Raw genomic sequence first — 26,113 nt, 5'->3', positions numbered from 1 at the left:
TATATACTTCCTCGTCGTCGGACGATTAGGTTTTGTCGGCGGCGGCAGAACGGCGGCGGAAGTGAACCCCTCGAAGAGGGAGAAGCGACTCGATTGCAATGGGTAAGCTTTCGATCTCTGTTAATTTGCAACTTTCTCTCTTGATCCCTTCGAAGGGTAGTCGTTCAATATCTATTGCTTGTTTGGTGATAGCGAGGATCAAGGTCCACGAGCTCCGAGGGAAGTCCAAGACGGAACTCCAGACCCAATTGAAGGACCTTAAGAATGAGCTCTCACTTCTCCGCGTTGCTAAGGTCAGACGGCGGTGCGCCCAACAAGCTATCGAAGATGTTAGTCATACGTTGCTAGACTTTTTATTTTTATTTTTTAAAATTGCACTTTTGCATTGGATAATTGTGATTACCCTCTGAAAGTTTGGATCTGTGATTGAGTTGGCAGAAAGGTGGTTAGGCTGTCGATCGCTCGCGTGCTTACTGTCATTTCCCAGAAGCAGAAAGCGGCGTTGAGGGAGGCCTACAAGAATAAGAAGCTCCTCCCGTTGGATCTCCGCCCCAAGAAGACACGAGCCATCCGCCGCCGTCTCACCAAGCATCAGGTAACTGCTTTCTGTTATTTATCCAACACATTCATATAGCTTGACTCTTCATACTATGTCTGTTGTTGGTGCTAGGATTTTGTCGTGTTAAGATTTTCATCTTATTTGTTATCTATTCTGGTTGAAAATAGCACTGTATTTAACGATAATAACCATGATTAGAAAGAAGCATCATTTTTATTTGCATTGAACATTAATTAGTGTCGAGGATCTACGTTCACTCCACAATCGGTGGATTGAATGTCATATCCTTGATTGACATCATCTATACTTGCCTGAAGCAGAGATGTAGATTTTTTATGTTTTCAGAGAACAGTAGTGATCACTTATGAAATGTGAAAGAAAGAGAGATATAAAGAGCTCAGGTTTTGAAAATAAGGCTATCCTAGTCTGCATGTGTTTTCTTATGCTGTGTGTACTTGGATGGAAATAAGAGAGGACCAAAAATGAAAGAAATTATGTTGTTTACTCAGAAGGGATAGAGAAGAGGAAGGGAATTGTTTTCATCCATTTTCTCTATTTTATTTCTGTCCAAATCTAGTAGCAATGGACTGAAATGAATTGTGAATTATTTACTAGTTATATTCACTTCACTTCCAACATTTTAACTTTCTATTTCCTCTCCAACTAAATCCAACATCATGGTGCATTTTGATTTTTGATGTTCAATGTGATTATATAAAATCGAATTGATTGGAGTATTAGCATAGAAGTATATCAGTTGGTTAAAGGTATAAATCCTGATATTTTATGAGTTGTTGCTTGTTGAATTACAACTGTAATTGCTATTTGAAGCCATCATGAAATGTGCTGTGGCCAAACATTCCCATTAATTGTGAAGATTCATGCTTCAAGGTATGAGAACAAGAGAGTCACTGGCAAGATGTCTAAAGTTTGAAGGAAGTGAATATTGTCACTATCATTTTCAAGAGGCTAACAAATATTGTAGTTGTAATTTGAGTCAAACATACGCAAGTCATGGTTTTCTTGTTGATATTAACTAGACTTGTTTTCCCCCTGATATTTGTTCTGTTGCAAAAAACGCAGGAATCTTTGAAGACTGAACGTGAGAAGAAAAGAGCGATGTACTTCCCAAAGAGAAAGTATGCCCTTTTAGCATATTAGTATCTTATGCTCCTGCTCTACCATTGAAGCTACTGTTACGTGCTTCTGAAGTTGGTTATGGACTTTAAAATTTATGATTAGGTCTCAGTGCTTGAGCTATGCATCATTAAAATTTTGTTATTTGGCATTTGTTATTTGTTCTTGAGTTTGTGTTTCAAAATTTGAACTACCTTTAATTTATATATTATTAAAGGACATATTTTCCTTTTCTAAATGTTCTTTAGATTTTAAAACTATTTTGATGACATTTTGATCTCTCAAGGTCTAGATCATTCTAATTATTGAAAAGTTAAGGCCTAGAGAACACACCACAAGTATCTTCTTCAATTTAACATTCCTAATAAAGATAATTTATAAACTCTAGCAATCTGTTCTTAAGAGAATTACTAGAAGATTACCTTGAACTTATCAAATTTTAGTACATGTACTCAACTAGATTCAACTGCATAGCTTCAAACACAAAAGATGTAGAACTGATAGATGTGTTCAAACTTATTTAATTTTAGCAAATGAACTCGAACAGAGTGTGTTGAGATCAACTTAACTAGATCGATCGTAGTGGTGTGAGTGGAGGTGAAGGCCAAAATTGAGCACTTTTGACCTTAGAGATATTACGTAGAACTTCAAGCGGTGTGAGCATTCCAACCACAGTCACTTTCTTTTTCGCCAAATCCACCTTAAATGATGTCACCCCTGCAAGGTTGATAGAACAACGCCCCATAAAAAATGAATAAATGAACAAATAAAATTATTTTATTCTTTCCTTTGTTCATCTATTTAGTTTCTAAGAACAGATAATTAACTTTTTAATTAATAATAACAGTAATATTGATTTTAATTCCTAAATTCAAATTCTAACCTTCCATCTTGGAGATGTGCTTCCTGATCTCCCTTTCACAAGCCTTGCAGTGCAAAGACACCCTCAAGTGCACAACCTTTCAGCAACACAATTTCGATATCGGTCAATAATAATCCCAACTACAACCAAAACGAATCAAGATCATCAGTTTAACTTGTTCTTGGCAAGTAGCAGAAGAAGACGCTGTTGCTCCGGAGACAGCTCCAGATTTCAAATGAAGCAGAGCGGGAGCAGGACGATCGATTGGCCGACCGACGGCTGACCCTGCTGCCGAGCGCCGTCTCAGGACCGTGCATACTGCTGCCGACGCAGAGGATGCGCAAGAGAAGCTGAGCTGCTTCATTCTTTGGAAGAAGGTTAGCTGTTGAGAGATCATAACGCAGAGCTGTATTATATATGCTTTCTTATTCTCTAATAATTTTAAACCATAAAGAAAATTTAATTGATTTTATATTTATTGTAAATATTTATAATAATAATAATAATAATAGAGACATGGCGGCCTATGAGGAAGAGACACCTCAAACAGAACAAAAGATGTATTAACTGCCAATAAATGCTAATGAAATCATTTGATTAATTATTGCCTCAGCTGAAGTTTGTTCTTTTGGAGTCACTATTAGGGCATTAATTGTCTTACAATGACACATAGATGGTAAGTAATAAAAGGCAAAATAAGTATTCAAAAATAGAAATGGAAAGAGATGCAAGTCACAACAATATATAACTTGTAAAAAATGTATGTATTATGAAAACTCAAGTATAGATTAGTTAGATTGATATTTCATAATATAAAAGAATTATTAGGTTTAAAAGTATAGCCTTGAAATATCACTATAAAATAATATATGTATAAATAAATGAATAAAAATGGGGGGAAAATCGTTTCAACCTTTTTTTTTTTGGATTATTTCAAAGAGTAATGATATGCAGTATGAAAAAATACAACATGAAATCAACATGACACACTGCATGCAGTGGATCCCACATCCATGCAATGGGATCCACAACCATGCAGTTGAATGTGTCATGTTGATTTCATACTGTATTTTTTCATGCTGCATATCAGTTCTCTATTTCAAATTAGCAAAACTTTTAAATATGAGCCGGGCCATACAAGAGCAGTCCATCAACGACCTAAATAGTCATGCCTAGTCTCTTCCCAGCATTTAAAACTAGATCGCCAAGTGACATCTCTCGCTTTGAGACGATATTAGGATTCCTATCTCACCTGGATCGCCCTTCTTGGATTAGGTTAGCTTTCTATCTATGCGTCCTGTTATTCTCGATCTATTGTTCTTTGAGTGTTTTTTGGTTGACTTTGCTTGTTTGCTGCTCGCGCCGCTTGAATCTGGGGTCTACATGCTCGTTGTCAGTAAAAGGTGGAATCCACCATTCTAACGGTCCCACACGGTCGGTCCTATGATCATATGTGAGGAGGTAAATCGAGAAGTTACAGTTGACCACGACGGAAGAGGACATTGTCTAGGCTTCGTCGAGATTCGACTCTTGCTCATTTCAATAAATCTGTTCTATCGTAACCAACTCAATTATGTCCCGGAAGCAATTTAGCTTTATTAGATTACAACTTACAACTTTTGGAGGCATCTCAAGTTTAAATTTTAAATGTCATTTGAACTTTGGTATATATTTGATGGCAAGAAATGAAGGGCACATCTAGACAAGTAGGGTAGTGGCGTGGTTGGTAGGTAGGAAGGGAGGGAGGGTGGGGAAGAGGCAGTGGGTACACCAGGCTCCTTCACAATCACACTCAGACCTAAGCGTTCGATCACCAACCTCCTCCTCCTCTCTCTCTCTCCGCTCACCGCCGGAGATCTCGATCCGTTGATGCATTTGATGAGGTCGCCGGTGCCTCCTTATTCTCGGCCCGATCTGCCCCTGCCGCCTCGTGGAAGCGGCGCGTTCGCACTACCCGGCACGGACCAGGCGACGGAAGGCGGTGGCTATGGCGATGGAGAATAACGTCGCTGGAGGCCCAACTCTAACTACGTGGTGTCTCTTGATACTGTCCCTTCCTCCTTCACGCGCCCACTTAACGAGATCCTTAGGGACCTGAACAAGAGAGTGCCGGACAAGATCATCGATGCCTCCCAAAACTCGATCCCCTGGTGAGGCACTAATTTATTGCCATTATACCATCTCGAATCAATCAAGATGATGTGGATTGGTGCTTATCTACTGATGGACGGAAACTGTTCTAGGTTTAAGATTCAAACTGCAAGTGCCCAAATCTCAGTACATGTTTTGCTTCAGCAATGCCATTATTCGATAGGACTTGAAATTTATTTACCTTTTTCCTGATGAACTGCTTTCCCATTGACATGTCTGTCGAGAGGAACTTAAGTTCATGAGAAACGTTCTGCAATTTATCTTTCTAGCAATTTGTATCTTCCTTTTTTAATCAACTATTGTAGAATCTGGATATGTGATTCTGCGTTAATTTTGTCGTTATTGATTAGGTACCACACGAACAGAATGCTGAGCTTTTATGCCCCAGGTAAAATTCAGTTCTTGTAGGATCATGAACTAGCTTTTAATTGCTTTTGTTTTTTCCCCTCCTTTTGTCATTATAGCAAACATGAGATTTACGATTGAATTTTTAGTCATGTGATAAACATTAAGCAACTAAAGAAATCTGCTGGAATTGATTTACAATGATTCAGATCTGGCAATCTAGTGATATATTTGGACTAGTCCAAACTCAAGTGATCTATTAGCAAATTAATGGGGATTTTCCCCAAAGAAATGGTGTGTTTCTCAGATTTGTTTATGTATTGTTTGAATAATTTTTGAATTATAAACCCTAAATCCTAAATCCTAAACTTGCATGTGTTCTGATCACTTTATTTCTTATTTCTTATCACACTAATTTTTTATAGGCTGCTGTTGAGAAGTACGTGATGTTATATTCTCAGACAATGGAACCGTGACAGTGGTGCATTGAGTTATCATAAGAGGATCAAACAGAGAGGTATTTGCTTCCTCAGTTGCAATCTTATTCTTATGCTTTATTCAATTAGCATAGCAAATGGTCATGAGAGAATCCTTTTTCTTACAGTTCTAGTTAACAAAAATAAACATTATGTTAAAATCAAGTAGAATGATCTGCAGAATTGTTAGAGATCCAGATGCCTGATAAACCTGAAATAACCTGGTCAACCAAAATCATGGTAGTCAAGCAACCTGTGGTTTCTTTTGCTCACATATCCATATTTTCCTGATTTGCATTGACCTTGTTCGATGGCTCTACATCGCGGAATTCTTGTTCTCTATGTTGAGAAATGTAGATAGTAAACTCTAGAGGATGAAGGGAGTAAAGTTTCTTCATGGATTTGGAAAGAAAGTCGAGAGTTTTATCCATACTTTTTATCCTCTCTCACTCTCTTCAAATGAACAACATTTCATAAATCTTTCTTCTCAGACATTTTCTGTTATCAAAGTTGGTATGAATCATCACTCTTGGAATAAATACAATTGTATGAAAAGGTTACAGCAGTGTTAACTCCTAGCAACAATAATTTTCCTCATCTGAATGGCACAAGGTTAACAAGAAGCATCTGTAAGTTGAAACGTAAGAATCAAGATGTATCTGTAACTTCTAAGAAATGATACCAAAGAAGCTTTATCTGCTTGATTGCCAAATAAACAAGGTGTCACAAAGGATGATGAATGAGTCACCAGTCCAGAGTGATGTTTCTGGAAAGGAAAAGATTGTCAATATATTCAATGATTGGTCGGCTCGCATCGATGTATCTTTCCATTTCTGTCTTCACAGAATCATCTGTAAGGATTCAGTGAAATGCACAAAGGTGCTTAAGCCATGATTCAGAGTAAAAGCAGAAATTGAGAAAGTTGCTAATAAAAGCTTCAGTACATCTGAGAGGCTACCATAGAATGGCACAGAAGAGAAAATAAAATAAAAAATAGTTCTTTTAAATAAAGAAAGAAAGAAAGTAATGAGGGAGGCTACTAACCAGTTTCATTCAGCCTCTGTAACAATTGATCCCTTGTTGGAAGAGCATACATCCCAGCACCAACTGCCTTTCTGATCGTCCAGGCATGAAATGGTGCGCACACTTGGCCATAAGCAGTTGAGGCAGCTTCTTTCAATGAGCAAACACTGAAAAAAATTGTGAAATTAAGACAAAAAATCATTGGACTGTTGCTGAGTTCTTTAACTGTTAAAGCTGGAAGGAAATGATAAAATCTAAATGACTGAATCCACAGAAAACAAATGAGTTCAGAATTAAATGTACTCGGAGAAGATGTTTTGAGCAAGTAATGTACTGAACAAGATGTATTATTCTCATTGGTGATGTCCAACTTTGGCAACTAAAAAGTGAGTGACAAGGAGGGTAACATACCTTGATGACAGATACTGCTCGAATAAAGCTTTGACGAGATCAAGACCTAGCCTGACTCTGCGAAGGTTACGGGAATGGCTACCTTGCTTTTCTAACGGAATCATTTTCAATATCATGATCTAGAATACTGCTTAATGTATCATAGGTCTTTGATGCTTCTATCAAGTCATTTACCTGAGAAAATCAACATGAACAAGGAGTTAGTATCTTAATTTCTGATCTCTATTTCCAATTTTACTGATTCCGTCAAGAGGGCAGAGATCAAACTATGCTTTCAGGATTGTTTAGGTCAAATTATGGAATTCAATAAGAAAAACTTATGCAGAAGAATCTCTTGTTTATCTCCAGAAATCTTAACCTACAAGAAACTAACCTTGGAAGCGTACTCCAATTCGGCAAACTTGAAGGCGAGGCCGAGGCAGCCGAAGAGGACGGTGACGAGGGAGCAGGCGTTGGAGAAGGGAGCGAGGCGGAGATCGCCGCTACCATCGCTATCGCAGTCGATCATCCGTGATATACCCTCAAAGGCGGACGCCACGACGGCGAGCGGCCTCGCGGGGGCAGCTGCCCCATCCGCCGCGAGATCCGAGGGCGGTTCCTCCCCCATGATTAGCGATCAATCAGATGCCAAATAAACTACTGTCGGCCATGGTCAAACGAGCATCGCGAAATCAACGAAGAGGGAGGGTCCTTGTGCAGTTGTTCTTGGAAGGCGAGGGAGGGAGGGAAAGGGGCGGTGAAGGAGGAGGAGGAGAAGAAGAAGGGCAGAATATTCGGGACGCCTAAAAGGCATCGGAGGAGCTGAACTGAAATCCGCGGGAAGCGGATGCCCTTGTGTTGTAAAGAAATAGACATAATAAATAAATAAATATATAAAAATTTGTCCCTTCTCGGGATTTAATAATATATTGTTTCGTGAATGCTTGTACTACTTGCGTAGCTATACTTGACAAAGTAAATTTAATCCTATTTCTTGACCAAATTATTTTATTGCACTAAAGAGATTTGGCCAAATTCTTTTACAATAAAATAATTAAGATTAAACGACACCCAATTTTAAAAAAGAAGACCAAAAAAGCCTATCAAATTACTATCGAAAACATGATTCCATAGCATCAAAGACAATCAAATTATCTGCTATTGTATCCATTAGGAGCAAAAGATAAAATAGTCATTTTGACGGCCAGGATCATCCCACATTTCTAAGGAGATAAATTATGAAATTTTCATTCAACAACAATAGCACTTGTAGGGATAACCAACAGAGCATTCCGCATTCTTGAATCGACTTTAAATTTATTGATAGTAATACTTCTACTAGAACCATTTGTACCAACCTAGGAAGATTATCTATAAACTGTATCGAGATGGCTGGTAGCCAACTTACAAAAAAAAAATCTAGTAGAAAAAATTATGCTAATTAGTGGTCCTGCAAATCTCACTGTCCTACAGCAAGTCTTTTTCAAAAATTAATTTCATAAAAGAAAAAAAAATAGAAATCATTATTCAACAATGGAAAAAATTATTGGGGATTACCATCTTACCATCCTATGATCTTACTCATCCTTTTCTGTGAACACTTATTGATGTGATAAATTAATTTAATTTTTTAAAAAAAAATTAAGATTCTCACGTAAAAAATTAATTTTAACAATAAAATTGATTACCTATAGACGGTGAGTAGGATTTCACCATCCTATGATATAAGTAAAAAAATTTTCAAAATCAATTTTAGATGAATGAAAAACTAATGTTCAATAACAGCTACTGATACGGATGTGGAAACCACACACAAGTGACTGGTTTAATCCAGCCAAGAACTGTTATCTAATTATGACCTAATTAGTGTCCAAACTTCATAATCTGAATGCTAATTTTATTCACCAATATCATATTCATTTATGATGAATGAAACCCATGCTAAGTCCGTAACATCTTAAACCCTATAGATTAGCTTTCTCACAAAAAAATAATAAATTAATCCGAGCCAAAAATGATAAATCTCAATCAATCTCATGACCTAATTAGTGTCCAAACGGAAATTTCCCACCGACCACCAAGGTAAATCGGGAAGCGCATACGGCAGCCAATTCACCAACATCATATTCTCCATTTATGAAAATTCTACAAATACACCGTAACTGCTAAGCCCATGACACAACCCGGATGTCCTGTTGCACCATTGCCCCGGGGACATGATTAATGTGGTATACATACAGGGACGCCGGCAGATGTACAAAATTGACTGCATTGACATGATTAATGTGGTATACAGTGTGGCATACATGGACGAAAAAGGACTCTGGTAAGCCACAGGCGGGTTTGTAATCTCATCTTCTTGCAAGGGACATAAATTAGTGAAAGAACATAGTATTGGTTCGCCAATATAATCCATAGAGCATAAAGGGTCAGTCCTCTCACTCTTCCCCCTGTACAAGACTCTCAGAAGACATCATGGCTAGTTGGAGATATTACCAATCAAAGTGAATATCTGCAATTTTCCACCGTAGATGCAGTTCTCATCTGACGACATTCTCATTAGCAAAGCCCCATACGGAATCAAAAAGATTCTTTGCTACACTGAAATTGTAGGCAGGCATTGCAACAACGGACCACATGATGAAAGGCACCATCCCGCAGTTGACTTCGGCCTGTAACTCTAGAAAAGAAAAAGAACTGGAATCAGCAGGAGGAAATAATAAGAAAAAGTTTATAAAGTCCTTTTCACTTACATTTACAAGATGTACATGAGATATGAAGTTTTTTCTTTCAGAAAAGATGTTTAAATCATAAAGCATTCAAAAGGAATCCAACTTAAGTTTCAGGTTTAGTCCGCAGATCATCCTTGAAACCCTTGCTGAGAATATCATAGTTGATTGATGCAAGCTGTGACAGATTCTAATCACCAAAGAAGAGATATCAGAATCAGGTTAACATAAATGCAAAGTTCAGAAGGCATATATCTATGTTACTTTAGCAACAATTTTTTGCAAAGTATAAAAAAGTTGATTATTCTATCATCCTCCCAAAAACATAATACTAAATTTTTGCAAGCAAAGTTTAAAACCAGATTTACATAGATAACGTTTTAAAATGATGAATTAAGTGAATTAAAAGTGATTTGAAAATTTTGAATATTACTGGAGAATCAAGGTGCAGCCTTGTACAGAATTTAATGAAATGATAAGATCTATTAGTCTTGACTGTAGACAGCATTGATACGGTATACCTTAATTTTCTTATGAAAAATGTCTTGACTCCTGACAGTAATAAACACAACCAAGATTCCTACTATAACATTGCTCTTGTCCTCACCTTGTTCTGACAAGATAACACTGATTGATTATTGACATGTTGTCAGCCAACTTATATTGGCCTTTTAAGTTGCAAAGTAACTGTCATTTTTGTTGCAACAAATTTTGGCAATAAAAGAGCTTGTACATTGTGGAAATTTTCAGATGATTTTGGAGAAATAAAACATTTTAGTTTTAAAACCACGATGGTATATAAATAACAGAAAAAGTCACTGTAATGTTGCTATAGAGCCTCACAGCAGTATTAAATCCTGTGACCAACTATGACAAGATGAATGTCAGTTAGGAAATAGTTGTGATCATGTCAATAAAAGTGGAGGGATGTAGTTGGGTAACAAATATTTGGTGCATGTCAAAATCAGGCATTTGGTGATATATTCAAGTGTCATTGTGATCCTGTCAATAGAAGTGAAGGGATGTAGCTGGGTAACAAATATTTGGTGCATGTGAAAAATCAGGCATTTGGTGATATATTCAAGAGCATGGAATCCAAACCTATTGATCTGGAGCTAATCCTCAGTCCATGTCATGTGAATGGAATGAGGATTAGTTCCAGATCTAGACCTGGTTTTTTCAAAGCAGCTTTGCATGATTTCATCACATTTGCAATTGGGATCAATCCAGTCAGATGGGATAGGCAAAACTTCATCAGCTAAACAGATGGCAAAAACAATGGGCCAAGAAGACACCACAATATGTATTTTGGCCAAGCAATACATGAGAATTATAGAGTCCGAGGCTTTCATATAGTTGCCTCTCAACTAACTACATGTATTTTGGCCAGCAATACATGAGAATTATAGAGTCTGAGACTTATCATAACTGCCTCTCAACTATGCAGGTCATCTATAAAATCCTGATTCCACTACAAGAAATGTGAATTTTCTTTTTCAACCAACCATGACAAAATTCAGTACCTTACATAATTATACTTAAGATGTCTAATTAAAACAAAATACCTACACCGTAGGTTCTATTAAATAAGATACATGAAACAATTTTTGTGATTTATACATGCCAGGTTGTAATTTTCCATCTCCAACCATGTTCAGAAAAGGTGAAAAATAACATGTAAAGGATAACTTAAGTAAAAGCCCAGGTAGATCAATGGGCCTGACTGTATTGTAGAGATATGTAATATGATGTCCAATACGGTATCAATAGCACGAATATGTCCTGGGATCCCACAAAGGATATACATGTAGCCCAATGTTCTCAAATTGAAACTACAATTGTTCAATTGGTTGAAGTCATTGAACCAGTTAACCCATAAAATGATTATTTAAATTTTTAGAAGAATCAAATATTTATATAAATTCTGTAAAAATATTAAAATTAAAATAAATTATTTTGCAATATAAAAATGAAATATAGTCAAAGATATATAAGAACATACAAATGATAACATAAGTTACAGAAAACTTATATATAAATATATTAGCATTGAATAAAAATCAATCACGTGCTAGCAGGAGGTTTGAAACTCTCAGACCACCCTTAAATGGCCACAAGCACTAGACCAAGGGAAAAGGTGTATGTATTTTAGTTTTTTTGGATTTTTTTCCAAAATGAAAATCCAGGTTTTAGAATCACTAATGCGGCCTCTCAGGAGCATATTCTATGCCCATCATGCCATTACCAGTACCTGATTAGTTTTACAATGACGGAATAATATTATTATCCCAAATCAATAAGTTGGTCAATCATTGTGTCCTAACAAACTACACAAACAAGAAAAGGCCCAATTATACATATGGACATTACTTTCCCTTGCTGATGAATCATTAATGTGCTTGCCATGTAAGTTCATGTAAAGGATTGATGCCTGCTAAAGATTACTAGGATTGACACAGAGGGTAGCTATCAGGCTGCTGGAGAAACTCTGTTAAAACCTACAGAATTCTAAATTCTATGCAAACAAACACCAAATTCAAACTTATTACCCGATGTGGTATAGCAGTGAAATGACGAGTGATGGAAAGCAGTCAATCATGGTATGGCAGTGAAATAATGAGTGATGAAAAGCAATCAATCACAAAAAGATTAACATGTTTGATTGTAGAAGCTTTACCATCTATCGTGTCAACATCCTTGAAAAATTAAAACCAACACTTGTAGGTAAAAAAACCACATCTTTGTTTATATCCACTTTTAAAATTTACATCTTTTCAAGGTGAATGAAAGACGCATATCAAAAATTGTTTATGAAGGTCCACCATTCACATTTTTCTGGCACATCAAATATTTGGGGATTCACTAGTAAAATTTGATTCAACATTTGCACTGGAAGTTTGAATGAAAGATACATATCAAAAATTGTTTATGAAGGTCCACCATTCACATTTTTTTGGCACATCAAATATTTGGGGGTTCACTAGTAAAATTTGATTCAACATTTGCACTGGAAGTTAATCTTAAAAGTTTATCTTCTGAATAATGCAGGATAATATCATCACATTGCTACCTTGTCTCTACTGATTTCCATTATCAATACTTTGTCAAGTAACCCTGGAGAATGTTCATAGTACTTCCAAGCGACGAATTTAAAAAGAAAAAAGAAAGAAAAAGAGCGAACATGAGAAGATAGTATTTATTGATCTAAAATTACCTTGAAAGAGAAGTTACTAAATGAATAATTAACGGACGAGTTAGAATCAAACTCAGCAATTCCTCCACATTCATCACCCTGATTAAGATAATTCACAGAGGGAGAAAATATTCAGAGCAACACAATCCACTATTCTACTATAAACTACAAATTTACCAAAATGGCAATACAATTGAAATTTTGATTAGGGACTAGTGAGCAAGTATGAAATTTAGGCAAATCAAAACATCAAAATTTGAGTTTTTATACCAGTTCATCATGATTGTTGCTTATACAACTACTGTTTCCACTTATACTTCCATCATCACTAGAATATTCAAATTCACTGGCTTCATATATCCGTTCATCTGAAGGATTCCAAGAATAACGACTAGTGAAATAGCTGGTATCTAGTGCATTATCGGATGAAGGAACAAATGCAGCCTGAAGAAAATTGCAGCATCAGTATATTCAAGCACATAGTAAGGCAAACAGGATAACAGTAATTGCATGACCTTCTGCCTCGCTAGTGTGTCCCAATTGATATCTTTAAAAAACATATGTTCCTTCACCTGGAAAAGTGCATACACATAAAAATTAAGATCATCAAGCACACCACATATAACTAGACAATGAAATGCACTCATTGTTAGTGGCAATGTCAAGACACTTACTTCAGATGCACCTTCAGCTCCAAGTCTTTGATGAGGATCCTCAGTCAATAATCTGAAAAATTGACAACAATCATGAATCAATTTCAGGTCCTAAATATCTACTGCAACCAAGCGTTTAAGACCAAATAAATGAACAAGACACTAGATAACCTTTATGGCAAATAAAACTCATGTTTCACAATGAAATATGCGCAACACACAATTTAGGGCTGCAGAGAAACAATAGCACATTCTTGAAAAAACTATATTCACTATAAATGAATTTTTATTTTCAATAACCAACTTTTTTTCTTATTTTGTTTAATAGCACAATTGAATAAATAAATAAAATTTATATAATATTATTAAAAAGAAAAGAATTGTATTCTTAAAAAATTATTTAATAACAAGTATTAATTATTATGTAAATTTTGATCGTTATACCATTCTATATAACCTACAATTAATTTTTAGCACCCAGAAAATTAATATTGTTCTATGCCAAAGTTTCAATCTCCACTCGCTTGGTCAGGACAGTACAATTTCAATAATATGTCATTCTAAGTTCTAACACTTGGTACATAAATCTAGGTTGTACTCAAACATGGATAACCCATGCCATTACTCCTTCCTGCTGACCTGGAGCCAACTTGGTCACTGACATGACAAAGAAACACTCACAAAGTCAATCAAGCTTAGATAGAATGAAATATGGGTTTCATAGAATTCATGCGGCAGTGCTTCCATATTAAAGATGACCAGATGTGGAATAGCATTAGCTAGTCAGTTGCTCAGCCCAAGGCATTAACCGTTGTAGGTTGTGCTAATGGTCCAAGACTAGATGCATTGTGCATGCAGCTTATTGCCAGCATGGTTAAGGATGTGCCACATGCCATCAGCATCTCCCTTTGGTCACTAGCTCACTTGAAGCATCAACCAGTGGAATCCCCATTCGACCTGTCTAGAAACATGGACCATTTAAATTTCTGCCATATCAAGCTTCAATGGTGGAATAGTTGCCTACTATAGTTGTGAAGGGCAATAGAGAATTATGGTTTGATTCTAGAGAAGAAGCCTGAGAGACAACTACCATCCAAGAAAGACATCAAATGCTTCTAGCATCAGAACCTCTAAATACGCAATATAACTTTGATAGAGCTTATGTTTACTAGTGAATGAAGAAGAGAAAGAAAATGAGCTAGAGAAAGGAAGAGCGAGCAGAAGGAAGAGGATAAAGGTTTCCTTTGTTTTATCTAAGAGAAGAGGCAAAATAAGAGAAAATTACAAACTTAAACTCTTGATTTTTGTTGTTCCAAAACATACAAAGTTAAATCAGTCTTTCCATCAGTTCCTAAAGTTTCTATGCCTCTTCCATCTATTTTTGGAAAAAAAAAAAAAGGCAAAAATGGGGAAAGGAACTCCTAATTGTTTTGCTTTTTTCTCCTTATGTTTTTCTTTTACGAAGTAGACAAGGGAACCTAATTGCCCTTTCTTTATTGTTTTGCCTTTCTTTCCCTCTAATTGAGCTGCAGCCTATAAGGATCTAGGAGAGATTGAGATGAGTCACCTATGCCATGGCTTTGATACAAATTATCAAGGGCACATAGGACAGAATGCAAGCTTTGATACAGAGTGGGCTTAACTAGCGTTCATTGAGAGAGTAAAGCTCAGATTTTTCTTAGGAAATGATATAGAACATGGCATTGTCCTTTATCGAATGAAAAAAAAATCCATATAAATAGCTTACAACTCTTTCTAACTTGATGTTACTAATAATACTTGGTTTACATTATTCCTTACTAGTACCACTCATTATAAACCATTCTACATACCTTGGTTCATGACGCCTTATGTAAATTCTTCCAATTAAAGGCAATAACAATCAAAAAACCAAAGTTTAATTAAGACCAATACAATTGTTAAGGATAGGCCTGTTAGATTACTCTTTAACTTCTGATTTGAAGCACAAGCTGGTCAGTGATGTAACACAAAAACACATGGTAACATAATAGCAAGTTTCTGTCCTACAGGACAATGGATTTGAACATGGATTCCAGAGAATTCAAGCCTGGAGCAGTTTGAAATGCTCTGCACTATATGGAACTCTCTGTCATCCATTTAGATTCCATACAACTTAAGGCCATGTAGTAAGCTGTAAAAAAAAGCGAACAGGATTCTAACTCTCAATTCACAGGATACCAAAGGAATGCAGAAGGAAAGAAACAAAAACCTGTAGTACAGAAGAAACGTAAAAGAGGCTACATTGAACAGAGAAGTTGAGTGGAAATTATCAGTTTTAGATCCTATTAATAACTAGTTCCATGTATGGATAACAATCTCCAATCTCCAAGTGTGGCAGCAAACAAACCTAAACAACAAGAACAGGGAGCAGATGCAGATCACTATACAACTAAAAGTGCAATAGCAATATACAACCGTACTGAAAGTAATCTTAACCAAAATTGCAGATTAAATAATTAACAGTGTACATTGTGCAATCCTTACTTGTCAATAAGATCATAGGCCTCAAAACTCATCTCTTCAGGTACTTTGGGCCAAGGTATTTTACGATTCAAAATATTGTCAAAAATTTTCTGCAAGTGTAAAGAAACAAAGAGTGTTTGGTAATTCTCATACAGAAAAACAAGTAAATGAAGCAAAACAAGTAAATGAAGCAGTTAAGTCACCAACATAACCTAATACTTTGAAATTATTTTTGAGCAACTGATCAAATCCAGAATCTAAACTATTAAATAGCAAGAAAAAGTTCATTATTACTCACCAATTCACAAAAACAAATAAATGAGCATAGTTATCTGGAGGTACATTATCATATTTTGAAAGATTAGTCAAGATGAAATCATAAAAAGCAATCATAGTTTATCCCAATTAAGATGATGAATAGTTTATCCCAATTAAGATGATGAATAGTTTATTTATGATCTCTAATACTAATTTACACCACCAGTTGCAGCTACTCTTATTTCATGTATAAGATAAAAGTTTGATTAGAGAGAACTAGATCATTATTTGTGCAGAACAAAGTAGCATAATGCAAATAATTGGGCTTGTTAGCTTGCCTGCTTGTTGAATATGAAAGGGTTGAAATAGCACCTACAATTTTTAATCAGATTGGTGAAAAAGACATAGTTGCAACTTTTGACATTTCAACACCTCCAGTGGCCTTATATGTGATCCACATTCACAGTAGTACATGAAATGCCAGTTTATGATTAGTTCCAAATACTAATACATAGACAACTTGCATGTTGAATTTCAACAACAAAAACAAGCATACAAACAATTCACAATCCACCTATTCTTGTAATCTCCCCTCCCCACCCCTCCAGTTCTCCCAAAAATCTGGGGCATGTAATAAAAAAAGGGACTGCTGTCTATATTTAATCTATAAATAGGCCAGATGAAACACACTAGTGTGATGAAATATACTAATTTCTGCACTTCAGAATGAAAGTGTATAAAACTGCCAGATGAAACACACTAGCACAGTGAAGTGCAATAAGTTATGCACATTCAGGATGAAAATCTTCCAGAAGCAAGCAACATGTCCAATTTCCATGTTACAATAATAGTAGAGTTCAAATGAAGCAATTTTAGGTTAAAGTCTTTTTGACATTGATGAGTCAATTAGGTTACAAAATTTCTGTACCTAATAGAACATATAGACAGCTTTGCTTTGTCACCTAAAATTAACAGACAAAATCTAGATGCTCCTTGCATAAGACATTCAGGTGGGACTAACAAGGCTCATGGCTCCTTGCCATTTGTTACATGAGATATTTAACTGAATTGATCATCCTACATTTAATAGCATGTAAATTCAAAGACTCGTTTAGGCACTAAAGCTAATAAATTGCTTGGATTGAAGAATACATTAGTCCTACTTTTCAAGGCATTATACAAATCGGACTAGCACTAAAAATTTGTCATAGTTAAACACTACTAAGAACTCCAACTCTTTAGGGTCGTAGAGTCAACTGCATGAATTTTGTACCATCATTCAACATGTGCTTTAGATTCATACATAAAGGTTTTTGACATAACTAAGCATGCATTGCAACCCTCCATCCTTTTATCCAAGACTGGGGTTAGAGCATTGATCTTTGATGTGGAATATGTGAACAAACCTATGTAAAGATTTCACATTTGCTGTGGATTACCTAATAAAAACTCATAGCTAAAGACCTCATTCCCACCCCCACCCCCCCACCACGACGTACCACACATAAACTAAATAAATGATCAACTTTAACATAATATTTATTCATATAATATTAATTATTCGAAATGTAGTATTTAAAACATTAAAATTTAACATAGCATGCTGTGGTTGTCAACTTATCACAGCAATGCCAAGTAGCATTGACCATTACATAGCCTGATAAAGTTGAGCATGGAGCCAAACTGAAATGAAATTAGAAAAGTAAAGTGGTATGTTTGAACGTCTGAAGGCAATGCATTTTGTAAAAACTAGTACAGGGGAACATGAAATTTTACCAAATTCACAACAGAAAAATATCTAATAACCCAATTCATTAATCATAAAAACAACATGAGCTAAGTGTTCAACTAGGGATAAAATTACTATAAAAAAAATTATCCTTAAATTTAGGTAAGAAAATCTAAACATTTTTAGAAGAGTGTTGCAGAGATGAGAATTTTAAAATGAATTTGCAAACATATGAGAAACGAGATTAGAGAGAAAGTTAGAGTTGCACCTATTACGGGAAAACTCCGAAAGACACATTTAAGATGACATTGACACATAATTAGACGTCCAATAAATATTCCAATTAGGCGATATGAAACTATGACAAATACGCACATTAATAAAGAAAAAGTGAGACCAAAGAAGATTTAATTAGCAATAATAAAATAGGATAAACTTCATTTAAATATAGATGAGCATATAATATATTGACTCAATGGCATAGGAGGAACCATATAACCGAGCCCAACTTAGTAGGATAAAGACTTAGTTGATGATGTTGTAGCAGAGAAAATGAAGTAGGTAAATGATCAGCATAATATAAAGAAAATAAATTTAGAGAAGAATTTCTAGTGGTCAATGGAAAAGTTATTTAGAGGATATCTATGGAAAAGCTTAGCGACAATTGCTAGATAGATTATGATGGATGTTCTTCTCTATGAGCCTTTAAGATCAAAATACTTCAATGATAAGCTTATTACTATTTGGGCAAAATCAAAAGGGTACGCTGCCTCTTATTTTCATTATCATCAAAAGGGCACCCTATGTTAGAAAAAAATAGGGCCCCCTAAGTTGGAGAAGATTAAAAGACTACAATTAACAATTGTTGGATAGATTATGATGGAAGTCCTTAGCTATAAGCCTTTAAGATTAAAATGCTTTGATGATAAGCATATTACAATTTGGGCAAAAATCAAAAAGGCACGATGACTCTTATTTTCATTATCATCAAAAGGGTGTCCTATGTTAGAAACATATCAAAAGTATATCCAACCCTAATTTTTTTTCTCCCCCAAATACCTTTTTTACTAGGCCAATCAAATAATGTTGTAGCAGCAGCCATGGTTTAAAATTTTGACCCGTATCGGAGTTTTAGTCCCAGACAGAAATAATACGGTTTTAGAACCATATCATATCGTGCCCGTGTCGATACAGTTTTGATACTTTTTAATTTTTAAATATAAATATCTATTAATTTGATTAATATTTGATTATTAAATATACTCATTATTGATGTTATATTTTGAGGTATTGAGTTCATATTTTAATACTTTATCATACAATAATGCCTATTAAATTTTTATAAAAAAATATTTTAAAAAATAAATAATTCTAAAAATTCAAAACTAAATCTAAAATTATAAAATCATTTGAAAGACTCAAAGATAATTATAAAATTATTTGAAAGTTTTAAATTATTTTTTTGAATATATATGTAAATTTTTAATTTTTAAAAATTTATTTAAAATATTTAAGATTTATATTTTGGGAAATTTTTAGATTATTTTAAATTTATATTTAATTTTCAATATATATTAAAAATTTTAAATTATTTTATTAATTATTTTATTTTTAACTTATTTAAAATAAATATGAATATTTTATAATTATTATTATAACTATTATATATAATTAACCATTTATTTATAATAAAAAAATACATATTAAAAAAATGGGGTTGTCGCTACCCCGCGGAGGCGACCACGGGTCGTGGTATCCTCCACACCCTACAAAGGGTCACAACATCCTTTGTGCCCCATAGGGGGTCGCTACTCCCTTCAGACCCCAACGGAGGGCCGTCACAAGGTCGCGACACCATCCGCGATCTCGCGAAGCCGCAGCAAGGTCGCGACGGCCTCATGGTTGCAATGTCGATCCCAAATTCCCACACCAGGACAATAAATATTGCCTGTTTAAAGCGGCACAGACATGGCTTGGTATTTCAAACTTTAGCAGTAGCTTTGGTCAAAAGTGTCCCACGTTGGTCAAAATTGCTCTAGCATTAATCCAAACTGACCAAACATTGATCAAAACCACCTTAACTTGATCAAACAACTCAAACATGGGTCAACACTACTCAAAGCAATTTTGGTTAGAACTACTTTATGTAGAAGTAGTTTTCACCAAAATTACTACAACAATGTTTGACCAGTCAAGTAAAAAGGATAATTTGGAAAGAAAATTTAGGATGAGACACCTTTTTAATATATTTTTTAACAGGGACACCCTTTTGATGATAATAAGAATAAGAGAAGCCTTTTTAATGTTTCCCCTTATAATTTAGCCAGTATCACATCTTAATGAGCTAGAATACTGCCAGAAAGTATCTCGAATTGAAAAACCTGAGGATGTGCTGCATTGAATGGTGGAATTCCAACAATAAGCTCAAAGAGAATTACACCAACAGACCACCAATCTGCACTTGCACCTGCAGAGGTAATACCAATATAAGGTGATATGAAACAACACAATTTAAGATTCATGAAAAATTAAATAGGATATGCAAACCGTGTCCTGTCCCTAGAAGTATCTCTGGTGCTAAATAATCAGGTGTGCCAACAGCAGACCGTTTCTTCCGAGAATCTCGCTGATTCAATTGCACCTGGGGTTCATCTTCACCATATAATGATGTCCCACTAACAGCAGGGCCAGAGAGATCATCTGTGCTGTTAATAAGACCAACCTTGGAAAGACCAAAGTCGGTCAACTGTGAAGATATAGAAGGATCAGAACAATGGTAACAGTAACAAAGAGAATGAAACATGAAATACTCAATTATATGTAATAAATCAAACAGAAACGTATCTATATAAATAATTGTCAAATGGTATTTACACAAAATATTTACCCTTTCAAAATTGTGAAATTGCATAATTGTGATTATAAAATATAATATTGCATATATGTCTCTCTACATCTATAAGTATATCTTAAATGCCATTAGTTTAAGTAAAACTTGTGTTAATAATGTTTGGTTATATTATATTACCCAAAATGCCCAAATGATAATCTTGAGATAATTATCTAATTGCAATTTTCTTTTCCCAGGTTGCTTTGATCACCTTTCTTCATATCTATTGCATTTCAAAATATGAAATAAATATATGGCACAACATCAAATTGTGATATTTTCCAAAAAAATATATCAAATTATAAAAATTTTAAATGACTTGTACAAATTTGAAATTTTCGACAATTTTATCCTCACTGTGTTATTAAACTCCACTAAGGAGAACTCAACTCCAAGCGAATTATAGTCTCTCTTGAGTCATCGTTTCAAAGCATAAGGAGCAATTGCTTCACTAGTTGTGTTAAGAACGATTCTTCAGACATCTTCCAATAGACAAAAAATTGATGCACTTTGCTCCTCTATTTGACTTTGTGTTATTTAATTTCGGTCACCTTTTCCAATGAATAAAAAACATCCGAGCTTGTTATAAGGCAAGACTGTTGTCTAGGCCTTCATTGCAATTACGGAGCATGAATGTTATACTAAAGTTCATCATACAAAGACAAATGTTCAAATTTCTCTCAACAAATTAGTATATCTTCCCATTTAAAAATTGAACTGATGTTTAATTACGTTGGAAAGTTAAATAAGCAAACATTTTAATAAATTGGTTGACAAAAAAGAGATCACAACTAAGGAATTACGAGTTCATGATATTTGCTTTGTTTAGTTTCCTCTTTTAGTTCTCTGAATAATATGAACAAGTGATATCTTGTGAGCCTAAGTCTTAAGTCCTAACCAATATCAAGTTGATTATTTTCTAGAGGGGTCAAATCAATATCTAAGTTCTTCTAAAGTTATATAATTTAAGGGTTCATATAAGATGTCATTAGAGGATTTTTCTAAAATGTTATCAGAGAGCTCTTCTAAGGTTGTATCTTTAAGGGATTCATCTAAGGTGTCATTAGAGAGCTTTTCATATTAAGCTGCTGGTGCTTCATGGTTATGTGATACTTAAGCAGTTCATTGGAATATAACCGCCTCAAATTTGTAAAAAACCAAGAGACTAGACTAGATCAATTGCTTAAAGCCTTGGACTACCTGCTAATGCTATATTCAAATATCGTGATTTTATTTTGTTAATGTACTCTACTTCCAGAGGTTCTGAATCAGCAATCTAACCACACTGACTAACTGGCAAACTGTTCATGCCCCTTGCTCTCTTTATCACTATTAAGACATACCCACTCATAGCCACAAGGATTTCCTTTCTTGCACCACAAACACATCTCCAAAACAACATTGCATTTATCATTATCTTTTCTGAAAGAGCATTGAGGACAATAAAACTAAATCTAAAGGACAAGCAAAGTAAAAGCATAGTCATCAAAATCAGCTGTCCCTAGTGGGATAGACCAAGTTGGATCTAAACTGGTAGCTGCTGATCCAATTTCTGCTGAAATCAGTCACTTATAATCCCTCTGATGTGGATCAGCCTTTGCAGTGGATCCTCAATTTTAGAGGGCATGTGGACCAAGGTTGTGGATCCCGCCTGGCAAGAAAACATGCCTCAGTAAAGGAATGACACGACCATATAGGTTATGTCCTGTCATGCCTGCAAGGACAGGTTCCACCCGAGTTCTAGTCTGTCCAATGGCCCATGGGGCAAATCTGACAGAAAAAAAGACAAACGTCAAGGCCAAAAATTTAAGAACCAGGATGGTACGAGTAGCAACCTGGGAGTATCATCAGTCAGTGTTAACCTATATCAGTAGATGACAAAAGTCAGCACAGGTAGGACCATATCGGGCATGGTTTGGGATGGATCTTACCTCTTAGATCTTCTCTCAGCTTGTTTACTTCCAAAAATATAGTTTCATAGTTAATTAAATTAATTTTTCAGAGAAACTTAACTCAAAAATAATAAACATATAAAAAGGTATCCCGGTGCACAAAGCTCCCACCAATGAGAGGTTATGGGGAAGGATCGGACCACATTGAGTCTATCACCATTAACAAACATATATGAACTAATATATCTCACCAGTAAGAGCATCTATCAAGGTTTGAAATATTGAGTTGTTTTCAAGTCTTGATCTTTGACCAAAATGGTCTCATTGTGATATCGTGCTAAAGCGCAGATGCATAGTATAGTTTTGAATTAAAACTATAGCAATTAGATTGTCAATTAATTTTATTACATCATAACATACTAATACTTGAAGAGGAGCCTTGGCGTCCCCGGGGCAATGGTGCCGCGGTAGGACATTCAGGTTGTCACCCAGGCACCTGCGGTTCGATCCCCAGCTACGACGCATTTGCAGGAATTTTCCTCCAAATGGGGAGCGCAATTAAAGGATGTTGGGCGTCTGGGTTGGCCGCTGCGTGCACTTCCTGATTTACCCTAGTGGCCAGTGGAAAACTTCCGTGAGATCAGGCCGGTCACTCCCAGAGATAGTCAGTGAGGCTAACTGGGATTTATCATTTTTTGAAGAGGAGCCTTGGCATAATGGTGAAGTTACTACCGTATGACCTTGTAGTTACGGGTTTGAGTCGCACAAACAGTCTCTAGCAATGCAAGATAAAGTTGCCTACAATAAATCCAATGTGGTCCAACGCTTCCTTGAGACCCTGCATGAGCGGAAGGTTTGTGCACTGGATTGCTCTTTATAACATCCTATGATTCAACATATGTCAAAGCATGTCAAATAAATTGAATATTACTCTAATCCCCTTTCACTTAGATTTTCTACTTTTAGTAAGATAAATGAATTAGTAATTAAATTAAAAATATTTTAATTGTTTTTTATTTCATATGTTAAAATGAATTCATATAAGTTTTAATTCTATAATTTTATTCCACTTACTTATTTACTTCATTATTTAAATTAAATTTAACACATGCCAACCAGTATTGTATTTCAACAATTTGTTATAACAATATGTTTTGATCATGTCACCAAGCACACCATGAGATCTCAATCCAGTATTTACACTTATATCTTCTTAGTATGAGTCTCGACCAATACTATAATGTATGTGTTGAAATCAACCTTTATTTTGTATATATCAGACCAAATATTGTTCCAAGGATATTTTTGTATTTCAATTGGTTGAACCATTTCTATTAATATAGCTCAATTAACAACTATAACTTTCAGTGTTAGACGGTCACAATTGTACAATATACAGATAAAAGCAAGCTACGTCCGCCCCTCATGTGGCGGAATTATAATAGAAGAAAGGCTATGAGTAAGATAAACTTCGATCACAGATTTAAATTCAGTTTACACTAGGTTGGTGATTATTAAATGTAATACACCTATCCTTGTATAACTATATCACATAGTATATGGTTAATTGTCTTAGACTTAAAATTAGTCTGAAAAGCATGTTTATCTTGAGTTAAATTCTGGAATCGAGCCTAAACTAGATTTAATTTAACTATAAGATCTAGGTTTACTCGGATAGAAAATGAGACAAAAGGAGAGGAAAAGATAAAATGACGTTAAAATGTACTTGAGTGATTCATGCTTATAAGTTATTAATATTAACTAAAATATATACCATGACATTATTAATAATAATAACACTCCAGCTAATATTAGATTATCAGTATAAATAGAATTGTGTTGATGATCTTAAATGTAAAAAATCCATATAATATATATATAATTAAGGTTTAGAATCTCGTTGTGAGCCAGGATTTCACTCTCAGCTAAACAAGATGTGTTGGCTAGGCTAAACTGTGTTGGTAGTTGTGTGGAGTACCAACCCTGGGTGGAGGAAGAAGAATGAGGTAGAAGAGGAAAGTCGAGGCGAAGGAAACAAGAATGAGGAAACAAACAAGGAGAACATCGAAGAGTCAATCATGTACCTAAAGAAGCCTCGTTGTGTCAAGAATGCTAGTCAAAGGCCTCATTGAGTCAGGATTATCTCATACATTAAATAAATTTGTTTCTAAATTTCTTTTAAATTTATCTACCAATTTTTGCCCATCAATTCTACCAACCCAAATCAGATTGCACATCCACTATTTTTTATTCATGGAATGGTATTGATAGGTACAACAAATATTCCAAAGGAAGGGTGTAGAATTGATAATGCAATAGCAACATGAATTTCGATAATTTAGTGTAGAGAATTTATAATGGATAATTTTTGTTCCCAGGTTAGATTTTTAAGAAAGATATAAGTAATAAACTAGGAATCAATCTTCAAACTAATAAATATCTCTCTGAGTAATAGAAATGATTCCCATTGACCATCCCATCCTCTCAGTTCGCTCACCTAAGTTGTCCAATCCACCTGATCAGCCCAACACCCTATCATACAAGCCACCCAATCTATTCAAATCACTGAAATAACTTAGTTCATCCGACCTATTCTACCTGTCTAAATAGTTGGTCTGTCTAACATACAAATCCACTTAGCTCCTACAACTTGCCCAAATCATCATGCTCGTTTGAAATTTGTATGTCTTAGAGATTAAATAGAGTAGAAATAAATATATCTAAATGGAAAAGAGTAGGAATATTTGTTCCTTGAGATGGAGTAAGAAGTAGCAAAGGATGATTAGGAATAATAATTGTGTAAGAATAAGTATTCCAAATTCATTTTTTGTAATTAAACATAAGAATACTTATTCCATAGGAATTTATAGGGGAATAGAATAGTTATTCTGGTGAGTCACATGCACCATTTTATTTGAACAGCCAATTCTTATAGTGATTCTGAAAACCATGAGTAAAAAGAACTTTGATACCTTAATATGACCGTCATGAGCAATCAACAGATTGTCTGGCTTTAGATCACGATGCACCACATGCAACGAGTGCAAGTATTCCAGTGCAAGCACCTGCAGAATTATACCAAATTAGATAAGGACAGAGAGAAGCAAGAAAAACATTGAGAAAAGAATTTTCAAATACATACTATTTCTGCCATGTAAATGCGAGCAACATCTTCATCCAAGCAACCTAAATTTCTCAGTAACGAGTAGAGGTCTCCACCATTCAAGTATTCCATCACAAGATACAAATTGACCCGAGAGGTGAAGGAATAGAAAAATCGAACCTAGTATAACAAGCAATCCAATCAGAAAATGCTATTAAATGCCCCACTTGAGAGTAGGC

General features: G+C 35.1%; 1 protein-coding gene, 1 long non-coding RNA gene and 3 pseudogenes across 2 annotated transcripts in view; 2 read left to right on the top strand and 3 right to left on the bottom strand.

The window, feature by feature from the left end:
* The first annotated feature begins 12 nt into the window (after positions 1-12).
* On the top strand, positions 13-1,856 carry LOC141833443 (large ribosomal subunit protein uL29w-like; annotated as a pseudogene).
* Positions 1,857-3,074: 1,218 nt separating this feature from the next.
* LOC141834016 (DNA repair RAD52-like protein 2, chloroplastic) lies at positions 3,075-5,664 on the top strand (annotated as a pseudogene).
* A 577-nt stretch (positions 5,665-6,241) lies between these two features.
* Positions 6,242-7,785, bottom strand: LOC141834097 (ACD11 homolog protein-like; annotated as a pseudogene).
* A 1,411-nt stretch (positions 7,786-9,196) lies between these two features.
* The window catches only part of LOC141832917 (putative serine/threonine protein kinase IREH1), a 31,285-nt gene continuing 14,368 nt past the window's right edge, over positions 9,197-26,113 (bottom strand). The window contains exons 12-18 of the mRNA XM_074720282.1: positions 16,024-16,112; positions 13,540-13,591; positions 13,381-13,437; positions 13,136-13,309; positions 12,887-12,964; positions 9,697-9,862; positions 9,197-9,623 (exon numbers count right to left, since the gene is read on the bottom strand). Coding sequence (XP_074576383.1) covers positions 9,779-9,862; positions 12,887-12,964; positions 13,136-13,309; positions 13,381-13,437; positions 13,540-13,591; positions 16,024-16,112 — 534 coding nt within the window. The 3' untranslated portion in view covers positions 9,197-9,623; positions 9,697-9,778. The remainder of the gene's footprint in view (positions 9,624-9,696; positions 9,863-12,886; positions 12,965-13,135; positions 13,310-13,380; positions 13,438-13,539; positions 13,592-16,023; positions 16,113-26,113) is intronic.
* On the bottom strand, positions 22,211-25,944 carry LOC141832918 (uncharacterized). Its single transcript, XR_012602174.1, has 3 exons — positions 25,914-25,944; positions 25,744-25,836; positions 22,211-22,649 (listed from the first exon to the last, which is right to left on the bottom strand). It is a non-coding gene; the product is annotated as an uncharacterized LOC141832918 (long non-coding RNA).

This window comes from Curcuma longa, chromosome 8, assembly GCF_044706935.1.
Source record: "Curcuma longa cultivar G26 ecotype Majalengka, Jawa Barat chromosome 8, ITB_CL_G26_1.1, whole genome shotgun sequence".
Lineage (NCBI taxonomy): Eukaryota > Viridiplantae > Streptophyta > Magnoliopsida > Zingiberales > Zingiberaceae > Curcuma > Curcuma longa.
The sequence above is the reverse complement of the archived record's forward strand: the minus strand, read 5'-3'. Positions and strand labels throughout refer to the sequence as shown.